Source organism: Lissotriton vulgaris, chromosome 1_1 (genome assembly GCF_964263255.1).
Source record: "Lissotriton vulgaris chromosome 1_1, aLisVul1.2, whole genome shotgun sequence".
Lineage (NCBI taxonomy): Eukaryota > Metazoa > Chordata > Amphibia > Caudata > Salamandridae > Lissotriton > Lissotriton vulgaris.
The window spans coordinates 2055259758-2055276295 of record NC_141685.1 but is presented as its reverse complement, the minus strand read 5'-3'; the positions used below and the strand labels follow the sequence as shown (position 1 = coordinate 2055276295).

The following is a 16538-nucleotide window of genomic DNA, read 5'->3' as shown; positions in this document are numbered from 1 at the left end:
CCTCTCTTGCTTGGGTGGAGAGGGATGGGGTAAGGGAAAGGGATGTGCATGGTATTCTTACCACCACTTGGGGGGTTTCACCCTCTCAGGTATCTTCACTGTTGCCTGGGGGCTATTTCCATGTCTGGGCCTACTCATACACTCTGCTATGGGAGGCTTGGGAGGGGGGCTCAACTGTCCTCCTTCTGCCCATCAACCACCGTCTAAATCGTGAGTTGATCCCAGCACTGGTCTGGTTGCTCTGCTCGACTCCACATTACAATGTGGGCCCAGATTCCGCACAATCTTGTGTTCTCCTTTGCCTGCGGTCAGCAGGAACTGCCCTCTGCCCTCACCTATCGGGCCTTGATCTCCCACTCCCCAGAGTTCTTATGCCCCTGTGTGGTTTGGCCTGCTCTGTCACTTCTGGGGCAAGGAAGGAGCGGCTCTTCTGATACCTCACTCCTCGATAATTCACCTGGCTATGGCCAGGCCCTTACTTCTCCCGGGGCCCGGCTCTCAGCGGCTTGGTGGGCCTGACTCCACCTCTTCCTTTCTGGCCTCCATATGAATCTCCCCACTGCGTGTGCCCGCCTGCTGCGGTAGGTCCGGCGTCATCCAATCCTGTGCTCTACTCTTCTGCGGGACCAGGGCTTCCACTGACCGCCGCGATCCATTTTACTGTTCCGTGAGCCTCCATCTATGTGGGCTCCTCACCACTCCCAGCCGGGGGCTCCACTGCATCCGCGCACCACCAGGGCCCCACCATGGATGACAGAATAAGGCTGGTCCGCGTACCAATTTCTTCGTTCACTGTTGCTGCATCGCCTTGTCCTGGGTACCTGTGGCTTCGGGTCCCAGACAAGTGCAAAAAGAATTCTCTGCATCAACCTGTTCTTCAGTCTCTGGGCAGCTCAACGAGGCCACCGCTTCTCGACCCTGCTTCAAAGCCACTGTCGAAGAAGGCCTCCCAGGCCTGAGTCATCTATGATACCTCCACTGGGTCTGCAGCCAGCCAGTCTGCGCCCAGGTGAGCCTGTTCCTTTGATTCCGCCGCACACACCGCTTTTCCTGGGCCATTAGCTGGCGACGTTTGGCCGGCTTCACAGTAGTCTGTCCGTCATTTATCACTGTATCTTCAGGCCTTGTCTCACAACTATTGCGTTGTTGGCCGCTCTCCGTGACCCTCGGTTGTTCCCCTCGACTTGGAGGCATATGACTTAATTTGGGAAGAGAGGGAGCTTCATGCCCCTCCGAATATCATTTCAAGCTAAGATGCCCACTGGTGACTCGAATGGATGACGGATTTTGGGGTTGATTAAGGAGCTTAGCTAATGTGCTGCCATCTTTGTTTGTGGCCAAGTCACGCCCCCTAAAGTAATTTAGTTGACATTTTACCCCCTGTGGCTTTGCAGATATCTATATCTTTAGAATCTTTTTGGGGCCCATATATGAAGTGGTAGTTCATTAGTCAAAGTCATAATTGCTGATTCGTTTTATTTGATGCCTTTATTTTCACACAGCCTTTGTGACAGTTCTTATAGTTATATAAGTGCAGGAGCCTTATCCTGCTTCTATCTTAAATGGACAACCAATGACCTGAGACTAATTGTTTGGAGTCTTTTTATTTCATATGATCCCAAGAAGCATTGTGGTAATTTCTTTCATGAACAAGGAAATATATCACACTTTTTACTTAAGGAATAGTCACATTCTCGAAACCTGTATTTGAAGTTTCTTTATTCTATATTAATCCAAGCAAGCAGTCTGTTAAGCCACTCAAAGAATGGGGTAAACTTTAGAAATTGGAAGATGCTTAAGAACTTTTACTGCAAAGTGAGGACGAGGTCATGGGATCACCGTCGTACAGTGCCCAGCCTGTGGAGACAGTCATGAAACTGTGGAACATGTCATGTTTTTTAATCATGTTTTGGGAGACACTGGATTGTAACTCTCTGTCAGAACAATGGTGTTAGGGCGCACAAAGAAACTCTGAGAAGCTATTTGTACTCATACAATATCTGATGGGAGTGTGGGGGATCAGGGAAAAATTACAATTAGCCTCCAAAAATCTGGTCAGCTGTGTGTTAATGAATGGGTAATGATGTTCCTGGCTTGACCAATAAGTTGAGTCTGTGCCAGTCTGTTACAAGTGGGTCGTGGCTGTCCGCCACACAGCCTACTGTTTTAGTCCCTGAACTGCTTACATGTTCAAGGGGCAAAAATGCCTTCAAGACATTGGAGATGTTACAAACCTGAGTGTTGACTTGCTATTTATGATAATGGTGCTTTTTAGATGTGCAATGTTTGTCTTCAGTCTAAACATCTTTAGCTATATACTAAATGAATCTCTTTTTAGATGATGTTTTATATACTGTTCTTAGGATGATTTTATTTCCTTTTTTTAAACTCACGAGGAAATCTTCCATTTAGGATGTGTTTCTTGATCATATAATTATATTAATTGTTAGGTTCTTTTGCCCCATATGTAGGCTATGGTATTGATGTAATGTATTTTATTTTTGGGGCTTTTATGGCCTTGTGCTAAAGCAAAGGTTTTGATGGACTGATACTTGGAAATGTCCCTTTTTGAAGGGTTATCCCCAAACTTTTTGCTTCTTCCTCCTTTTTTTTCCTGACCTGTGGTAGTTGGCAATAGGACTCTGGGCACTTTACCACTGCTGTTCAGTGGTAAAGTGCATATGCTCTCTGTATAAATTGTCATTGTGATTGGTTATCCATGAGTGGCATATTTGTTTTACCAGGAAGTCTCTAGTAAAGTGCACTGAGTGTGCCAGGGCTGGGGATTCAAATGCTACTAGTAGGCCTGCAGCACTGATTGTGCCACCCACAGGAGTAGCCCTAAAATGGTGTCTCAGGCCTGCCACTGCAGTGCCTCGGCTCAGTTGCTAACTGCCATGCTGACCTGACCAGTGTCCACACTGGCCAGGCCTAACCCCTCCCTTTCTGTACACATATTACACCCCTATGGAAGGCCCTAGGTACCCCAATGGGCAGGGTGCAGTGCATGTGAAAAGTAGAGCATGTACTAGTGTGGGTGACATACTCTGGTAGTGAATTAGTCATTTTCGTTTTTCACTATTGAAAGGCTATCTTGCCCATAGGTTATAATGGGGAATGCTGTGTATAATGTTTACCTGTATTTTTTTCCAATATTAGCAAGATAGAAAACTAAAGTCTGGCATCCCTGAACTCAGAATTTAATAACACATCTTTTAGGAAGGATGTTTTTTAAATCCTGTGTTTGAAAACAGCACTTTTGGAAAGTGACTGATTTCTTGTCTAATCTTTCTGTATGCCTTTGGTTGTTTGTGAATTGTCTGTCTGGTTTGTGAGTGATATGGCTGGGGGATTCCAGGAGACAGAATGAGTCCGCCCAGTGGTGGATAGAGAGATCTGCATCTAGATGGGAGGGAGGAGTTGCACCTGGGACCTGAATAGGACTATGCCTGCCCCCCACAATGCTGGCTCCACCCCCTGTGGTGCGTCTGATGTCTCTGCCCTGCACTGTGAAAGGAGAGAAGGAATCATGTCAACAAAGTGCTCCAGGGCTGTGCTTTCCCTCCACAATGCTGGCTTTACCTCCTGTGGGGCGTCTGATGTTTCTGCTCTGCACTGTGAATGGAAAGAAGGACTCATGTAAACAGAGTACTCCAGATCTGGTTTGGACCGGGCTCAAAGCCCTTCTGCACAAAGGGAACAAAGACTTTTAGGGGTATAAGTACAGAACCCCAGACTACAGAAAATTAGATCATCCTGGAATTAAGAAGAAACCTCTGCCAAGGAAAAAGCTGGAAGACTGAAGAAGGAAGACTGTCCTGCTATTGCTTTGCTGGACTGACCTGCAGTTGTTTTGCTGCCAAGGAGACGGGAAGGACTTTACTTTGTGCTGTGTCCCCTTGCTTGAAGGAAGCTCCAAGGGCCTGAAGAAGAGCTGGCTCCCTGTTAAGAAGTCCCAGGAACAAAAGGACTTCACTCCCAGCTTCCCTGAACTCTACTGAGAGAGTTCTGTCCTTCCTAGAGTGCTTGGACCAGTTGTGGTGCCTCTGGAAGTTGTACCTGTGTTGGGAAGCTGGAACCCAAGATTTAAAGAACTTTCTGCAAGTTTTAACACATCGCTTGCTTGCGGAGCGCATCCCTGAAAGTGCGAGGAAATTCCTGCCGCAGTGAAGGCCGAGATCGTTGCAGCGCCTGTTGCTGCTGCCAAAGTTGTTGCATCCTTGGTTTGTGGAACGCACCATTCCGGTGCGGGAAGATTACCATCGCTGCGAATATCTTCGCAGAGCCTGTAGTAACTGGGTGAGATTGTTGCACCGCTTGCTTGCGGACTGCATCACATCGCTGCGAGAGTCGTCGCAGAGCCATCGCTTCGAGGGGCCGCAAGAGGAGAAGATCGCCGCTGTGCCACGCATTGTCACCGCACCGGAGATCGTCGCAGCCCCGAAGATCGTTGCATCATACCTTTTGCGTGCCGCTTCCAACGAAACCTGTGCACCAGAATCCACCCAAGGTATTGCATCCCTCCCCATACAGACCGGAGTCACTGCAACACGCCTGCTACATCCAGCGGGGTTGTCTCATCGCCTCCCCAGGGTCTCAGGAGTGATGCATCGCTTGCTTTTCAACGCTACAGTTTTCACTTTGAACTTTTGCCGCATCTAAAGGTACTGTTGGCCAAAACGTGACACAACTATGGATTATTTTAACGCAACCTTAAGAACTCATTTGAAACCATTTTCTTGAACTGTGTATGCTGGATTTTTGTCATTTTGGTCTTGTGTAGTTTAGATTAAATACCTTTATTTTTCTAAACTGTTGTGGAATCAGGTTGTGGTGTTTGCACTGTGTTACTGTGAGTGTTGGTACAAATACTTTGCATATTGCCTTCGATAAGCCTGACTGCTTGTGAGAAACTACCAGGGCGTGAGCAGGGGTTATCTGAAGAGTGTATCCTTCTTACCCTGACTAGAAGCAAGGGTCCCTATTCGGAAAGTGGTATCTACTTCTGCCAACTAACATTGTTGGTCAATCGTGGGATTTTGAACTTGTATTTATACTAGACCCACAGTGACTGGTGTACATCACTAGTGAGTGCAGACCACTACGCCACAGCATACTATGGTTGAGTTTTTTTTTGGTCCTATTTTTGATCGTAACCCTGAAAGAATCCAAGCATCATATCTCTAAATGGTAAACCAGCAAGTGAGGTTGCAGAACTGGTGTTTGATATTGAAATGTTATTTGATTACAAAGTAGGTCAACACAAGCAGTTCTGCAGGAGCTTTGGATGCCCCATGAAGCGCCGCTTCAAGAAGGAGGAGCTACAGAAGGCCTTAAGGGCCTGGTGGGAGACCAAAGAAGCTGGGGAGACAGATGGTGCAGAAGTGGAGGAAGATACAGCAAGGGATGGTTTCAGGTCACAGGATCTGCCTGTGTCCAGAGCAGCCTCAGGGCTGGCAGCAACCATTCAGCTGAAAGTTTTTCCCTAGAGGAGTTGGAGGAAAACCAAATGGCTAGAGATCAAACGTTAGAAATGGTGAGGCTTGAATTGAAGTTGAAGCAAATGAAGAGAGAAAGGGCGGCGGAGGAGAGGAAGAATGCCTGTGCCCTGGAGGAATTAAAATTGACCTGGGCCCATGAATTGAGACTGAGGGAGCTTGATTTGGAGCTCGAGAGGCTTGAGGCCATGAGTGTCTCAGCTGAAGAAGAAACATGGGTTGCTCAAGAGAGGAGCTTTGCTGAGTTGGAGGTGGAGTCCAGCTCAGATGGTTGCAGCAAGATTATAGTTTCCAGTGCCGAGAGAAAGGTACAAACACCCAGAGATGTGGCGCCTGATTTGAGGGAGGGGGTTGTCATACACTAGGGGGTTCAGGTTTATGATATAGCTCCAGTGGTGTGCAGTGTCCCTGAAGTAGATTGGGGGACTGACACAGGGGATCATATTCCTAATGATGAGAGGGATGCTCTACTGACTCTAGATGAGAGGTACAGGGAGAGGGTTTCACTCATGGTAGAAACCTTGGTGTGTGAGTGTGAAGACCAGCCAGAAGAGTGTGGGTTGTCTGACAGAGACAGTAGTACACTGTCTTGCCAATCTCAGGAGAATGGTGTGTGGTACTTGTGTGAGGCACTGGAGGGTGAGGCAAACGGTTACTTGGTTAACAACTGTGGGGGCTGTGTGATTCCTTTGTTGGAGAGCATATTTTAAGTCCATATTTTCCAGAGCTATGTCCACACCCGTTGGAGTGTGAGTTCTCTGATTCCAGAGAGCTTGCGTTGGAGGCAGACCTCCTGGTGGATTTCAGAGAGTCTGAAGAGGCATTGGGAAGTGATCCCAAAAGGAGAGGCCAGATATCTTCCTGACCTGTGAGGTGGAAGAGGTTCAGTGTAGCCCAGTTAGGCCCCAGTGTAGTGGGAGGGGGGTAGGGGCTCATGTCCGGTCTCAGTGGAGAAGGAGTGAGTGTGGGATGGTGTGTCTCACAGTGCCCGAAACCCAGTCTCAGGGCCTGGAGGGTTCCTTAATGGAACACCAGGTAGGGGGCCTAGAAGGTACTAGTAGGCGATTTGAGGAGGATATCCTAGTGTCAGGAGAACCTGGAGCCTCTGTAAACAGAGCTCCGGTGTTCTGGTGTCTGGCGGTGCCGCTCCATTTGGGAGGGTACAGAAGTCCAGACTGAGGGGTGAGAGGGGGAAGGAGTCCACAGTGGGACAATCAGGGGGTTAGGGCCCAGCCAGAATGCTGAGTCTCCCAGGAGTGACCATGGTGACACCACTTCTGTCTTGGGGGATCTTCACGCACTGTCAGGTGGACAGGCGTCGGGAGATCTGCACCAGGCAGACTGTCATGGGATACATGAGTCATGTGTCACCCTCAGGGGGGAACTGTGTGAGTTCCCAGAAGTCCTGGCGTTCCAGGCAAGTGCACAACCACAGGTATTGGTCCCTGGGTTGGGTTACCAGGTTCAGGATGTGCCTGACCTGGAAGGAAGGACATTTGTAACCAGTGTCCTGACCAGTTTGACTTCCAGAGGTACCCCTCCAGTAGGGAGGGTGCGGTGCTCTGGAAGGGGGTACAGAGGGAGGGAGTCTTCACCTCTGCCCCTATTGCAACCTGAGTGTTTAGACCCTAGGTTGGAAGACCAGTTGCTGGAGAGAGCTCCTGAACTGGTAGGAAATGTGTGTTCTGGGGGTGACTCTCCTGGGAGGAGAGGGCAAGACCCCAGAAGGAGCGGTAGGGGGAGGAGAGCCTCACCTGTGAACTCTGGTCAATCTGAGGGTACAGACCCTGGGCTGATGGGCCAGTGTCAGGATGCCCTACCTGACTTGGCAAGAGGAAGAGTGGAGGAAAGGTGCCAGGCACCTTGGGCTACTGCCCCCTCTCCCTGACACCACAGATGTTAGAGAGGCCTGACAGGCATGCAGCCTGGCTCTCCTCACTGACAGATGTCAGTGGCCCCTGTGGCTGGTTGTCCTGGTGGACAGAGATCCCCGGAAAGGGGGATGGAGTCACACCCTGGGGGTGGACTGGGCCACACTGTTGTATAGGTCAGGTGGGTACTGTCTACCAGTGTGGGCACATCTGTGAGTGAAGTCCTGATGCGCCAGGCAAGTGTTCCACCACAGGGGTTGGTCCTTGGGTGGGGAAGCCAGGTTCAGGTGTTGTCTGACCTGGAGGCTTTGGAGCCTAGGTTGAAGGGCCAGGTCCGGAGTGTCCCCCATGACCTGGAATGCCAGTTGCAGGACAGAACCCCTGAACTGGTGGGTGAATGGTGCAGGACACCTGCCACAGGTACCCTGGCTATTCTAGAAGGGAGTACCGCTCCAGGTGGGAGGGTATAGAGCCCCAAGGAAGAGGAGGGCCGGGTGTGAGGAAGCCCACCCCAGCCCCCTGTTCAGCCGCTGAATACAGGTCCGGGATTGGTGGGTCAGTGCCAGGATGTCAGACCTGACCCGATTGGAGGGAGAGTGGACAAAGGGTGCTGAGCACCGGGGGCTACTGCCCCCCACCCTCTGATGCCACAAGGGTTTGAGAGCCCTGAGAGGCATAAGGCCTGGGTCCCATCCCTGACCACTGTCTGTGGCCACTGTGGCTTGCTGTTTGTCTGTTGGGACACACCTGTGAGCAAGTTAAGTTTAGGTGCTGCACAGGTGGTGTCCACAGGTGAGGAGAAGGGTTCCACATGGGTTGGCTTGGTGGACCCTGAGAGTATGGATAGATTGATCCAACCGGGTTCAGGAAGGCGTAGAACAGGAATAGTACCCTGCTGGTTGGGCCAGTTTCCGTGTTCTGTCGCCTTAAGCAGTGAATCCCATTGAGGTATCATTTGGTCTACCCTGGCTTTAGGCTGGAAGGGGGTTGTGGTGGAAATGGCCCTTTTTGCAGGGTCATCCCCAAACATTTTGCTTCTTCCTTCTTTATTTTTCCTGACCTGTGGTAGTTGGCAATAGGACTCTGGGCTCTTTACCACTGCTGTTCAGTGCTAAAGTGCATATGCTCTCTGTATACATTTTTATTGTGATTGGATATCCATGATTGGCATATTTGTTTTACCAGGAAGTCCCTAGTGAAGTGCACTGAGTGTGCCAGGTCTGGTGATTCAAATGCTACTAGTGGGCCTGCAGCACTGATTGTGCCACCCACAGGAGTGACCCTAAAATGGTATCTCAGGACTGCCACCGCAGTGCCTGTGTTCAGTTGCTAACTGCCATGCTGACCTGACCAGTGTCCACACTGGCCAGGCCTAACCCTTCCCTTTCTGTACACATTGGACACCCCTATGGAAGGCCCTAGGTACCCCCCTGGGCAGGGTGCAGTGTATGTGAAAGATAGAGCATGTACTAGTGTGGGTGACATGCTCTGGTAGTGAATTACAACCATTTTCGTTTTTCACTATTGAAAGGATATCTTGCCCATAGGTTATAATGGGGAATGCTGTGTATAATGTTTACCTGCATATCTTCCCATAGGAGCAACATAGAAAAGTATCCCTTAACTCAGAATTTAATAACACATCTTTTAGGAAGGATGGTTTTTAAATCCTGTGTTTGAAAACAGCACTTTTAGAAAGTGACTGCTTTCTTGTCTAACCTTTCTGTGGGCCTTTGGTTGTTTGTGAATTGAATGTCTGATTTGTGAGTGACAGGACTGGGGGATTCCAGGTGACAGAATGAGTCCGCCCAGTGGTGAATAGAGAGATCTGCATCTAGATAGGAGGGAGGAATTGCACCTGGGACCAGAATAGGACTGTGCCTGCCCCCACAGTGCTGACTCCACCCCCTGTGGTGCGTCTGATGTCTCTGCCCTGCACTGTGAAAGGAGTGAAGGATTCATGTCAACAAAGTGCTCCAGGCCTGAGCTTTCCCTCCACAATGCTGGCTCCACCTCCTGTGGGGCGTCTGATGTTTCTGCTCTGCACTGTGAAAGGAAAGAAGGACTCATGTAAACAGAGTGCTCCAGAACGGGTTTGGACCGGGCTCAGAGCCCTCCTGCAAAAAGGGAACAAAGACTTTTAGGGGTATAAGTACAGAACCCCAGACTACAGAAAATTAGATCATCCTGGAATCAAGAAGGAACCTTTGCCAAGGAGAAAGCTGGAAGTCTGAAGAAGGAAGACTGTCCTGCTATTGCTTTGCTGGACTGACCTGCAGTTGTTTTGCTGCCAAGGAGAGGGGAAGGGCTTTGCTTTGTGCTTTGTCCCCTTGCTTGAAGGAATCTCCACGGGCCTGAAGAAGAGCTGACTTCCTGTTAAGAGGTCCCAGGAATAAAAGGACTTCACTCCTAGCTTCCCTGAACTCTACTGAGAGAGTTCTGTTCTTCTTAGAGTGCTTGGGACAGTTGTGATGCCTTTGGAAGTTGTACCTGTGTTGGGAAGCTGGAAATCATGATTTAAAGAACTTTCTACAAGTTTTAACGCATCCCTCGCTTGCGGAGCGCATCCCCTCAGTGCGAGGAAATTCCCACCACCGCGAAGGCTGAGATCGTGCCAGCGCCTGTTGCCGCTGCCAGAGTGGTCGCATCCTTCGTTTGTGGGATGCACCAGTCCGGTGCTGGAAGAATACTATCGCTGTGAGTATCATCACAGAGCCTGTCGTCACTGGGTGAGATCGTTGCACCGCTTGCTTGCGGACTGCATCACGTCGCTGCGAGAGTCGTCGAAGAGCCATCGCATCGAGGGGCCCCGAGAGGAGAAGATCACCGCTGAGCCGCGCATCGTTACCGCACCGGAGATAGTCGCCACCCCGAAGATCGTCGCATCGTACCTTTTGGGAGCCGCTTCCACCGAAACCTGCGGACCAGAATCCACGCAAGGTATCTCATCCCTCCCCATACAGACCACTATATACAGCAGGGTTGTCGCATCGCCTCCCCAGGGTCTCAGGAGTGACGCATCGCTTGCTTTTTAACGCTACAGCTTTCACTTGGAACTTTTGTCGCATCTAAAGGTACTGTTTGCCAAAACGTGACTCAACTGAGGATTATATTAACGCAACCTTAAAAACTCATTTGAAACCATATTCTTGAACTGTGTATGCTGGATTTTTGTCGTTTTGGTCTTGTATAGTATAGATTAAATACCTTTATTTTTCTAAACTGTTGTGGAGTCTGTTTGTGGTGTTTTCACTGTGTTACTGTGAGTGTTGGTACAAATACTTTGCATATTGCCTTCGATAAGCCTGACTGCTCGTGTCAAAGCTACCAAGGGGGTGAGTAGGGGTTATCTGAAGAGTGTATCCTTCTTACCCTGACTAGAAGCAAGGGTCCCTATTTGGGCAGTGGTACATACCTCTGCCAACTAGAGACCCCCAGTTCTAACAGATACTTAAGAACATCCTTGTTCAGGACTTCCAAATTACAGCATGGTGACTGCTATACTTCTGGTAGTTGATGCCACGGCTCACATCTTACCTCGCAAGCCTACAACAGTTTCACAGTTAGGAACTGTAATAACATATTCACTCCACCCCAGTAGACATTTTACTGTCTCATCATCATCCAAGGAACCTCTTTAATCCTCGTTTACCAACACAAAAATCTATTAAAATGATAATTACTCTCAACTCACGAACAAAATTAAGCAAATCAAAACCTGGCTCAAGCTAATTTGAAAATGTGTTTTTTACTGTTTGCTGACTCACTTGTTGCATAATACATTTCCAGATGGATAGTGGATAAAATGTCCATTGCTAGCCAAGATAGGTATGGAAAATGCACAGCAGGTGTCATCACATTTTAAAATGATTAAGGCACTCAACTTTTCTCAACCAAGTTCCTCCTGTTTGCTACCAAAAATCCACCTTGGCTTTCTGACATTAACCTAAATGCATTCACCCCTCATGTGGCAGACAAGGCAAAATCATTAACATTTACCCTCCAATCAGATCTCACATTGCCAGGACAACTATGAGTGCTCGGTACCAGCTGTTCCTCCTGTAAAAAGTGGAGCAGTGACATGGTTTTCCCACATGTGAATGAAGACAATGCTCTGGTCAGTGGCATACTGCCACCTCTCAACCCTACTCACACCGCAACGCCTCTCGTTAATTTAAGTACACCAACCCAATGCAACATTTGCCATCCCTCCAAGTCTACCATCATAAGGACCAGCTGCATCACCTATGCTTGTGGTGTCATTTGAATCGTTCCTCACATCTGGCCAAAAAACAACTGTCTCTGATGAACAGCTCCATACCAAGAACTGTGATGTCATTAAGGCTGGAGATGCAAATGTACAAGAAATGTAAAAACAGATTACCGTACTTTCCCATCTACAGTCTCAGAATAAGGAACAGCTCACCACTGACATCAAAAATGCTTCTACCCTTCCAGGCATTCAGACAGAAGCTGAAGACTCATTTCTTCTAGGCGAAGTAGTATCCCCACACAATAAAAAGGCATGTGTTTCCTACCACTATGTAAATGACCTTGATCCAAAACCCAGGTTCCTGTCTGTTGTTCTATGCTCCTTTATTTCTTAGCTAAGTTTCTGCTGGACAGATATCTTTTTGTAAATGCACAAACGAGTTTATGTATAGGTGATATCATTATTTCCAGTTACCTTCTACCTTCCTATTATGTCTTTTTTGGGGACAGGCTGACAATGAGTGTCTTAATTTTGTAGATAGCAAATTGTGACTTTAGTCTGTTGGTCCTTTCAAACTGTACAGCAAACGTGACTGAGAAATGTCTCTGGACTTTTCTGCAAAACTGTATAAAGTTAAATCCTCCAGTCATCACAGGAAACCTTTCATAGAAAGCAAGTTTAAAGTTGGAGGCCAAGCAGAGTTTGATATCAAAATCTGGCGGTGCCATTCTGACTGGTTTGGCTAGGCAATACTTATATTCCACAAATGTAGCTTGATGTATGGCCTCCAAACTTCTGTGTGCCTTTGCTCTTTGATTTGAGCTGTGCCGATGCTGTAATTTCATAAATAAATTGGTATAATTCTTTGTTTGTTGTCTTTAACACAGGGAAGAAAAGGTTCAAACGGAGAAAGGTCTACTGCCAGATTACGCATCATCTGATGGAGAATCATCTGATGTGGAAGAAAGTCATTGAAGAGGAGGAAAGGGCAGCAGGAGTTGCAGAGCAGCCTCAAGGAATGGATCCGGCCACCCTGCACCAAACCTCGGAACAAATTCAGGCCATCAGGGAAGAAGAGGAGGAGAAAGGGAGCTCCCACCGGGGAGAGTCGTCTACGCCTCCCCCACAGAACTAATGACAATGCTTGGAGCAGTATTTGAAGAGTAAAATAGACTGGTGCACAGACTCCTTTCAAACCAGCACAACATTTAGACACAACACTGTAGAATTATGGGATAATGTGCCTACATCTGTTTATTTTATTCCCCCCCTTTATATGGCGAGGAACATTGTTTAATCTCTTATGCTCAAGGAAGCTTTCGCACTCATAACGCCGGTTTTTACAGCCATCAAAAACAATAGGATGCCGGAGTTATAGGCTGCACACTTCAGCAACATAAGTAAGAAAATATATATAACGGTCACTGTGATAATGCAAAGAATATGGAAATGGTGCTTCGGGAGCTGAATGTTAGCTTACTCTGCGGAACAAATTAAGTAGCATTTGCTCTTAACAGAGATTGATACATGTTCCAAAGCTTTCCCAGACTTCTGATGCATCCTACCAACATATGTTTGTGTAAAATATATTATTATTGTAGTTTGAGTACTTACTATACTATTTGTAGCACTGTAGCACATGACACAATACATGTGAACAAACATAATAGGGAGGACTATTTTGTTTCTACATCGTTCATGCTGTGAGCCAAACCCTCTATTTAAAAGTTGATATTCACTTTCATTATTTTATTTCACAATATTATATTTGTCAATGATAGTTATCTTGTTGTAAATATGAAGAAATTTTTATTGGTTCCTGTAGATAGCGAACTGTTTTTTAAGAAAAAAGGGAAGCATTTTTGTAAAGATGATAATTTTTTAATCACCCATTTTTATACCAAGTAGACATTTCCATGCCCAGCAAATAAGTTTGTGAATAGTATGAATACATAGTGGCCCTATGGGAAATCACTGGTCTGTCTAATTATCTTGTTTGTGGTCTCCTTTCGGAAGGGTGTTATTTCCATACTTGGAATGGAAGCATCTGTTATTAATAGGGAAGAAGGAAGTGTAGGCATTGTCAGGATTTTAGTTTTTGTCTTTGCCAATCACGGGAGGCCCAAGCGGGTCATTAGCCAGACCTCTTTTTTTCATCCTCTAATTCAGTGGAGGTGGAATACATAATGTGACATTCCTTTGCGCCCCTCATTGAGAATTGTTTCAGTTTCTTCACTGAAAGTGTATACCAGAAGTGCCAATCTTTGCAGTGCCAGATTATCTAAAGTGTAGCATCTAGCCTTATGGCATATGTTGAATTCCTTGGTATCGCCTGGCCACCTGGCAACTAGCCAAAGACACCTTTGCCTGCAATAGTAGAAGTTGCCCTAGTGATCATAGGTGTAAAACGTTCCTCGTGTGGAAAGGACAATTCATGTTTACTCTGCCTAACGGGTAATCAAGTGTGATCTGCATCTTTGTGCCATACAACGCCCTCTGTTTCTGGTCCAGAGTTGATGATACAGCACTCAGTAAAGAAAGTCACACATTGCACACAGAAATAACATACTGGATCACTTCTTGGCAGAATTACCAACCAGTACAAGGAAACACGGCTGCCTCCCAAATTTTTGAAATGGCAAGCCGGGGCACAATTTTATGCATCCATAGGATGCAGTTAGTCTTAACCGTCCTGTACCTGTCTAGGGATAATAAAACAGATCCAAGCAGACTCTGTTATTGAGCAAAATACGTCAGTGCTGGGCAGGTTTGCTTCTTTTTTAAATTGTAAAAACATGAGGTAAATTTATAAATGCATATTTTCAATTCCTCGTGCTGGTAAAACCGCTCTTATTCGCGAGTAGCATGTCCACAAAAATTACAAGCAAATCAATTGCCGCAACAATTGTACATATTATATTTTTAATACAATTTTAGTAGTTTGGGAGTGAATTAATGTGTATTTCCCACAATAATATAGTAAGAAACATTTTCACATAGCATGGTCGAGAGGAACACTTTCCCATCACACACCTAAGGACAGGACACAAGTTATCGGCATGCGGCCTTGGAGGTTTCTTGAATGAAAAGGGACAATTGTTCTGCAACATGAAACCACTGGTTGCAGCCCGTGGCATTATGGAAGGGAATCTACCTTCACCAACCTGCTGTATCACACAACAGATCACATATTTTACTCCTGCTTGAATTATATCACCGTAAGTCGTATCGGTTCTTTAGTTAGAAAACGTTTGACCCAAAAGGAATTTCTTGAAATATGTAAAAAAAAAATATGAGTTTCAAATGAATTAGTTTCAAAGCCTGGGTTGGAAATTTGAATTGTGTAAAAAAAAATTCTAAATGTTTTGCTATGATTAAAAGACAGGATGGAGAAGGGCACCATGATTAGGAACTGTGTCAGGCACTTGATCCCAAAGACATGAGTTAAATTAGTTCTGAGGATCAGAGTTAAATTATTTCTGAGGATCGTTTTGCAGAAGGATGTTTTTAAAATGTTTATTTTCACTCTAAGAATGTTGACCAAAAACATGAAATAATGTAAAAGGTACGTTTCAAACTTATCCTTCAAATCAAAAGACACATATGGGAGGACATATATTAATTGATTTATTTGATTGGTATAATGTAGTGAAGTACCCAAATAAGTGGGTAAGCTTATTATCGCCCTAAATGGGTAGATTTGTACATGCGATCATAGGCAGACATTGGCATGTCGTATGTCCCACTGTTGTGTTACGAACCCATTTATGCTTGCACTATTTTGAGACCTATTGTGGCACCCGGGTGGGTCATACACGTTTGCACATGTTGTATCAGGAAGACTAATAAATACGTATTCCGGTTTATGAGAAATCTCATACGATCTATTAGTATTACTTCTTAAAGTTAATTTAAAAGTGATACTCTTGCCTAACCCTCTTGCCTACAGATGATGGCTTCATCTTCCAGCTCACAGATGTGTAAAAGCGATTTAAGGGAAATACAGTAAGACCAGACAGCTGCCTTTTCTTCATCGTCATTGAACGTGAACGCAAAAATGTGCCTAAAGGTGAAATCTGAAAGATGGTCCTTGTGTTTGGTTCTGCTGCACTTCAAAGCAATATTCCTTTCTGATGAGGATTTGTCATTTTCTGTCCTGTAACTGTCGGAAATATCATTACACTTCTACACAATCTACAGCATTTGTAGGTGAACTAACGCCAACTCAGGTCTGTTGAAATGAAGGAAGCACTAAGTGACTCCGCAAAGTATTCTGAAAATGTTTGTTGTAAATTGTAGGATATTGAAGAAGCCCGTCTTCTTTTCAATTGTAACACAGTATGAATGATGTGCAGAATCTTGTGTAAATCATTAAACAAAATCAGCTTCCGTCATTAAACCAGCTAATACTGTTAAATTCAAAAGTTGCTATCATAACACCATAAGCAACTCCTGTTATAATGACGCATGACTACTACACTGCTTGAGTTTAACTTGCGTCCTATTTGTTGTTTCATTGTATTCTCCGACATGATCAATGCACCCTCGTGCTCTGTTTTACTATGGAACAATGCAGAAATATTTAATGAAAAATTAGAATATATATCTGTTCTAGTTAATGTGTAGTAGAAAATGCAGCATGTAGCTATCTTACATTCCAGACTGTCATCTAAATAGAAATATGACGTAGGACACCCTTTTTTCATAATAAAGAAAGGCCATGGAAATGCTAGGCAACCTATGGAATTTGAACTAAGCATATATATGTACATACACAGTATTTCTTCAGTTTAGACAAGGAATATATTTGGAATCCTGCCTCTGAACAGAGTGCCTAGCCCAGGGGTCTCCAACCTTTTGGGTAATAAGAGCTACATATGTTCAATGAAAATGTTTGTGAGCTACTAATATTATTAGTGTTTTAAAAATGACCACATCAGAAAATATTACCATAGT

General features: G+C 45.8%; 1 protein-coding gene across 2 annotated transcripts in view; it reads left to right on the top strand.

The window, feature by feature from the left end:
• Positions 1-15455, top strand: part of PDE3A (phosphodiesterase 3A) — a 1268538-nt gene extending 1253083 nt beyond the window's left edge. For both annotated transcript variants that reach the window (XM_086920567.1, XM_086920572.1), the window contains one exon: positions 12470-15455. In XM_086920567.1, coding sequence (XP_086776693.1) covers positions 12470-12717 — 248 coding nt within the window. In that variant the 3' untranslated portion in view covers positions 12718-15455. The remainder of the gene's footprint in view (positions 1-12469) is intronic.
• Positions 15456-16538: the final 1083 nt, after the last annotated feature.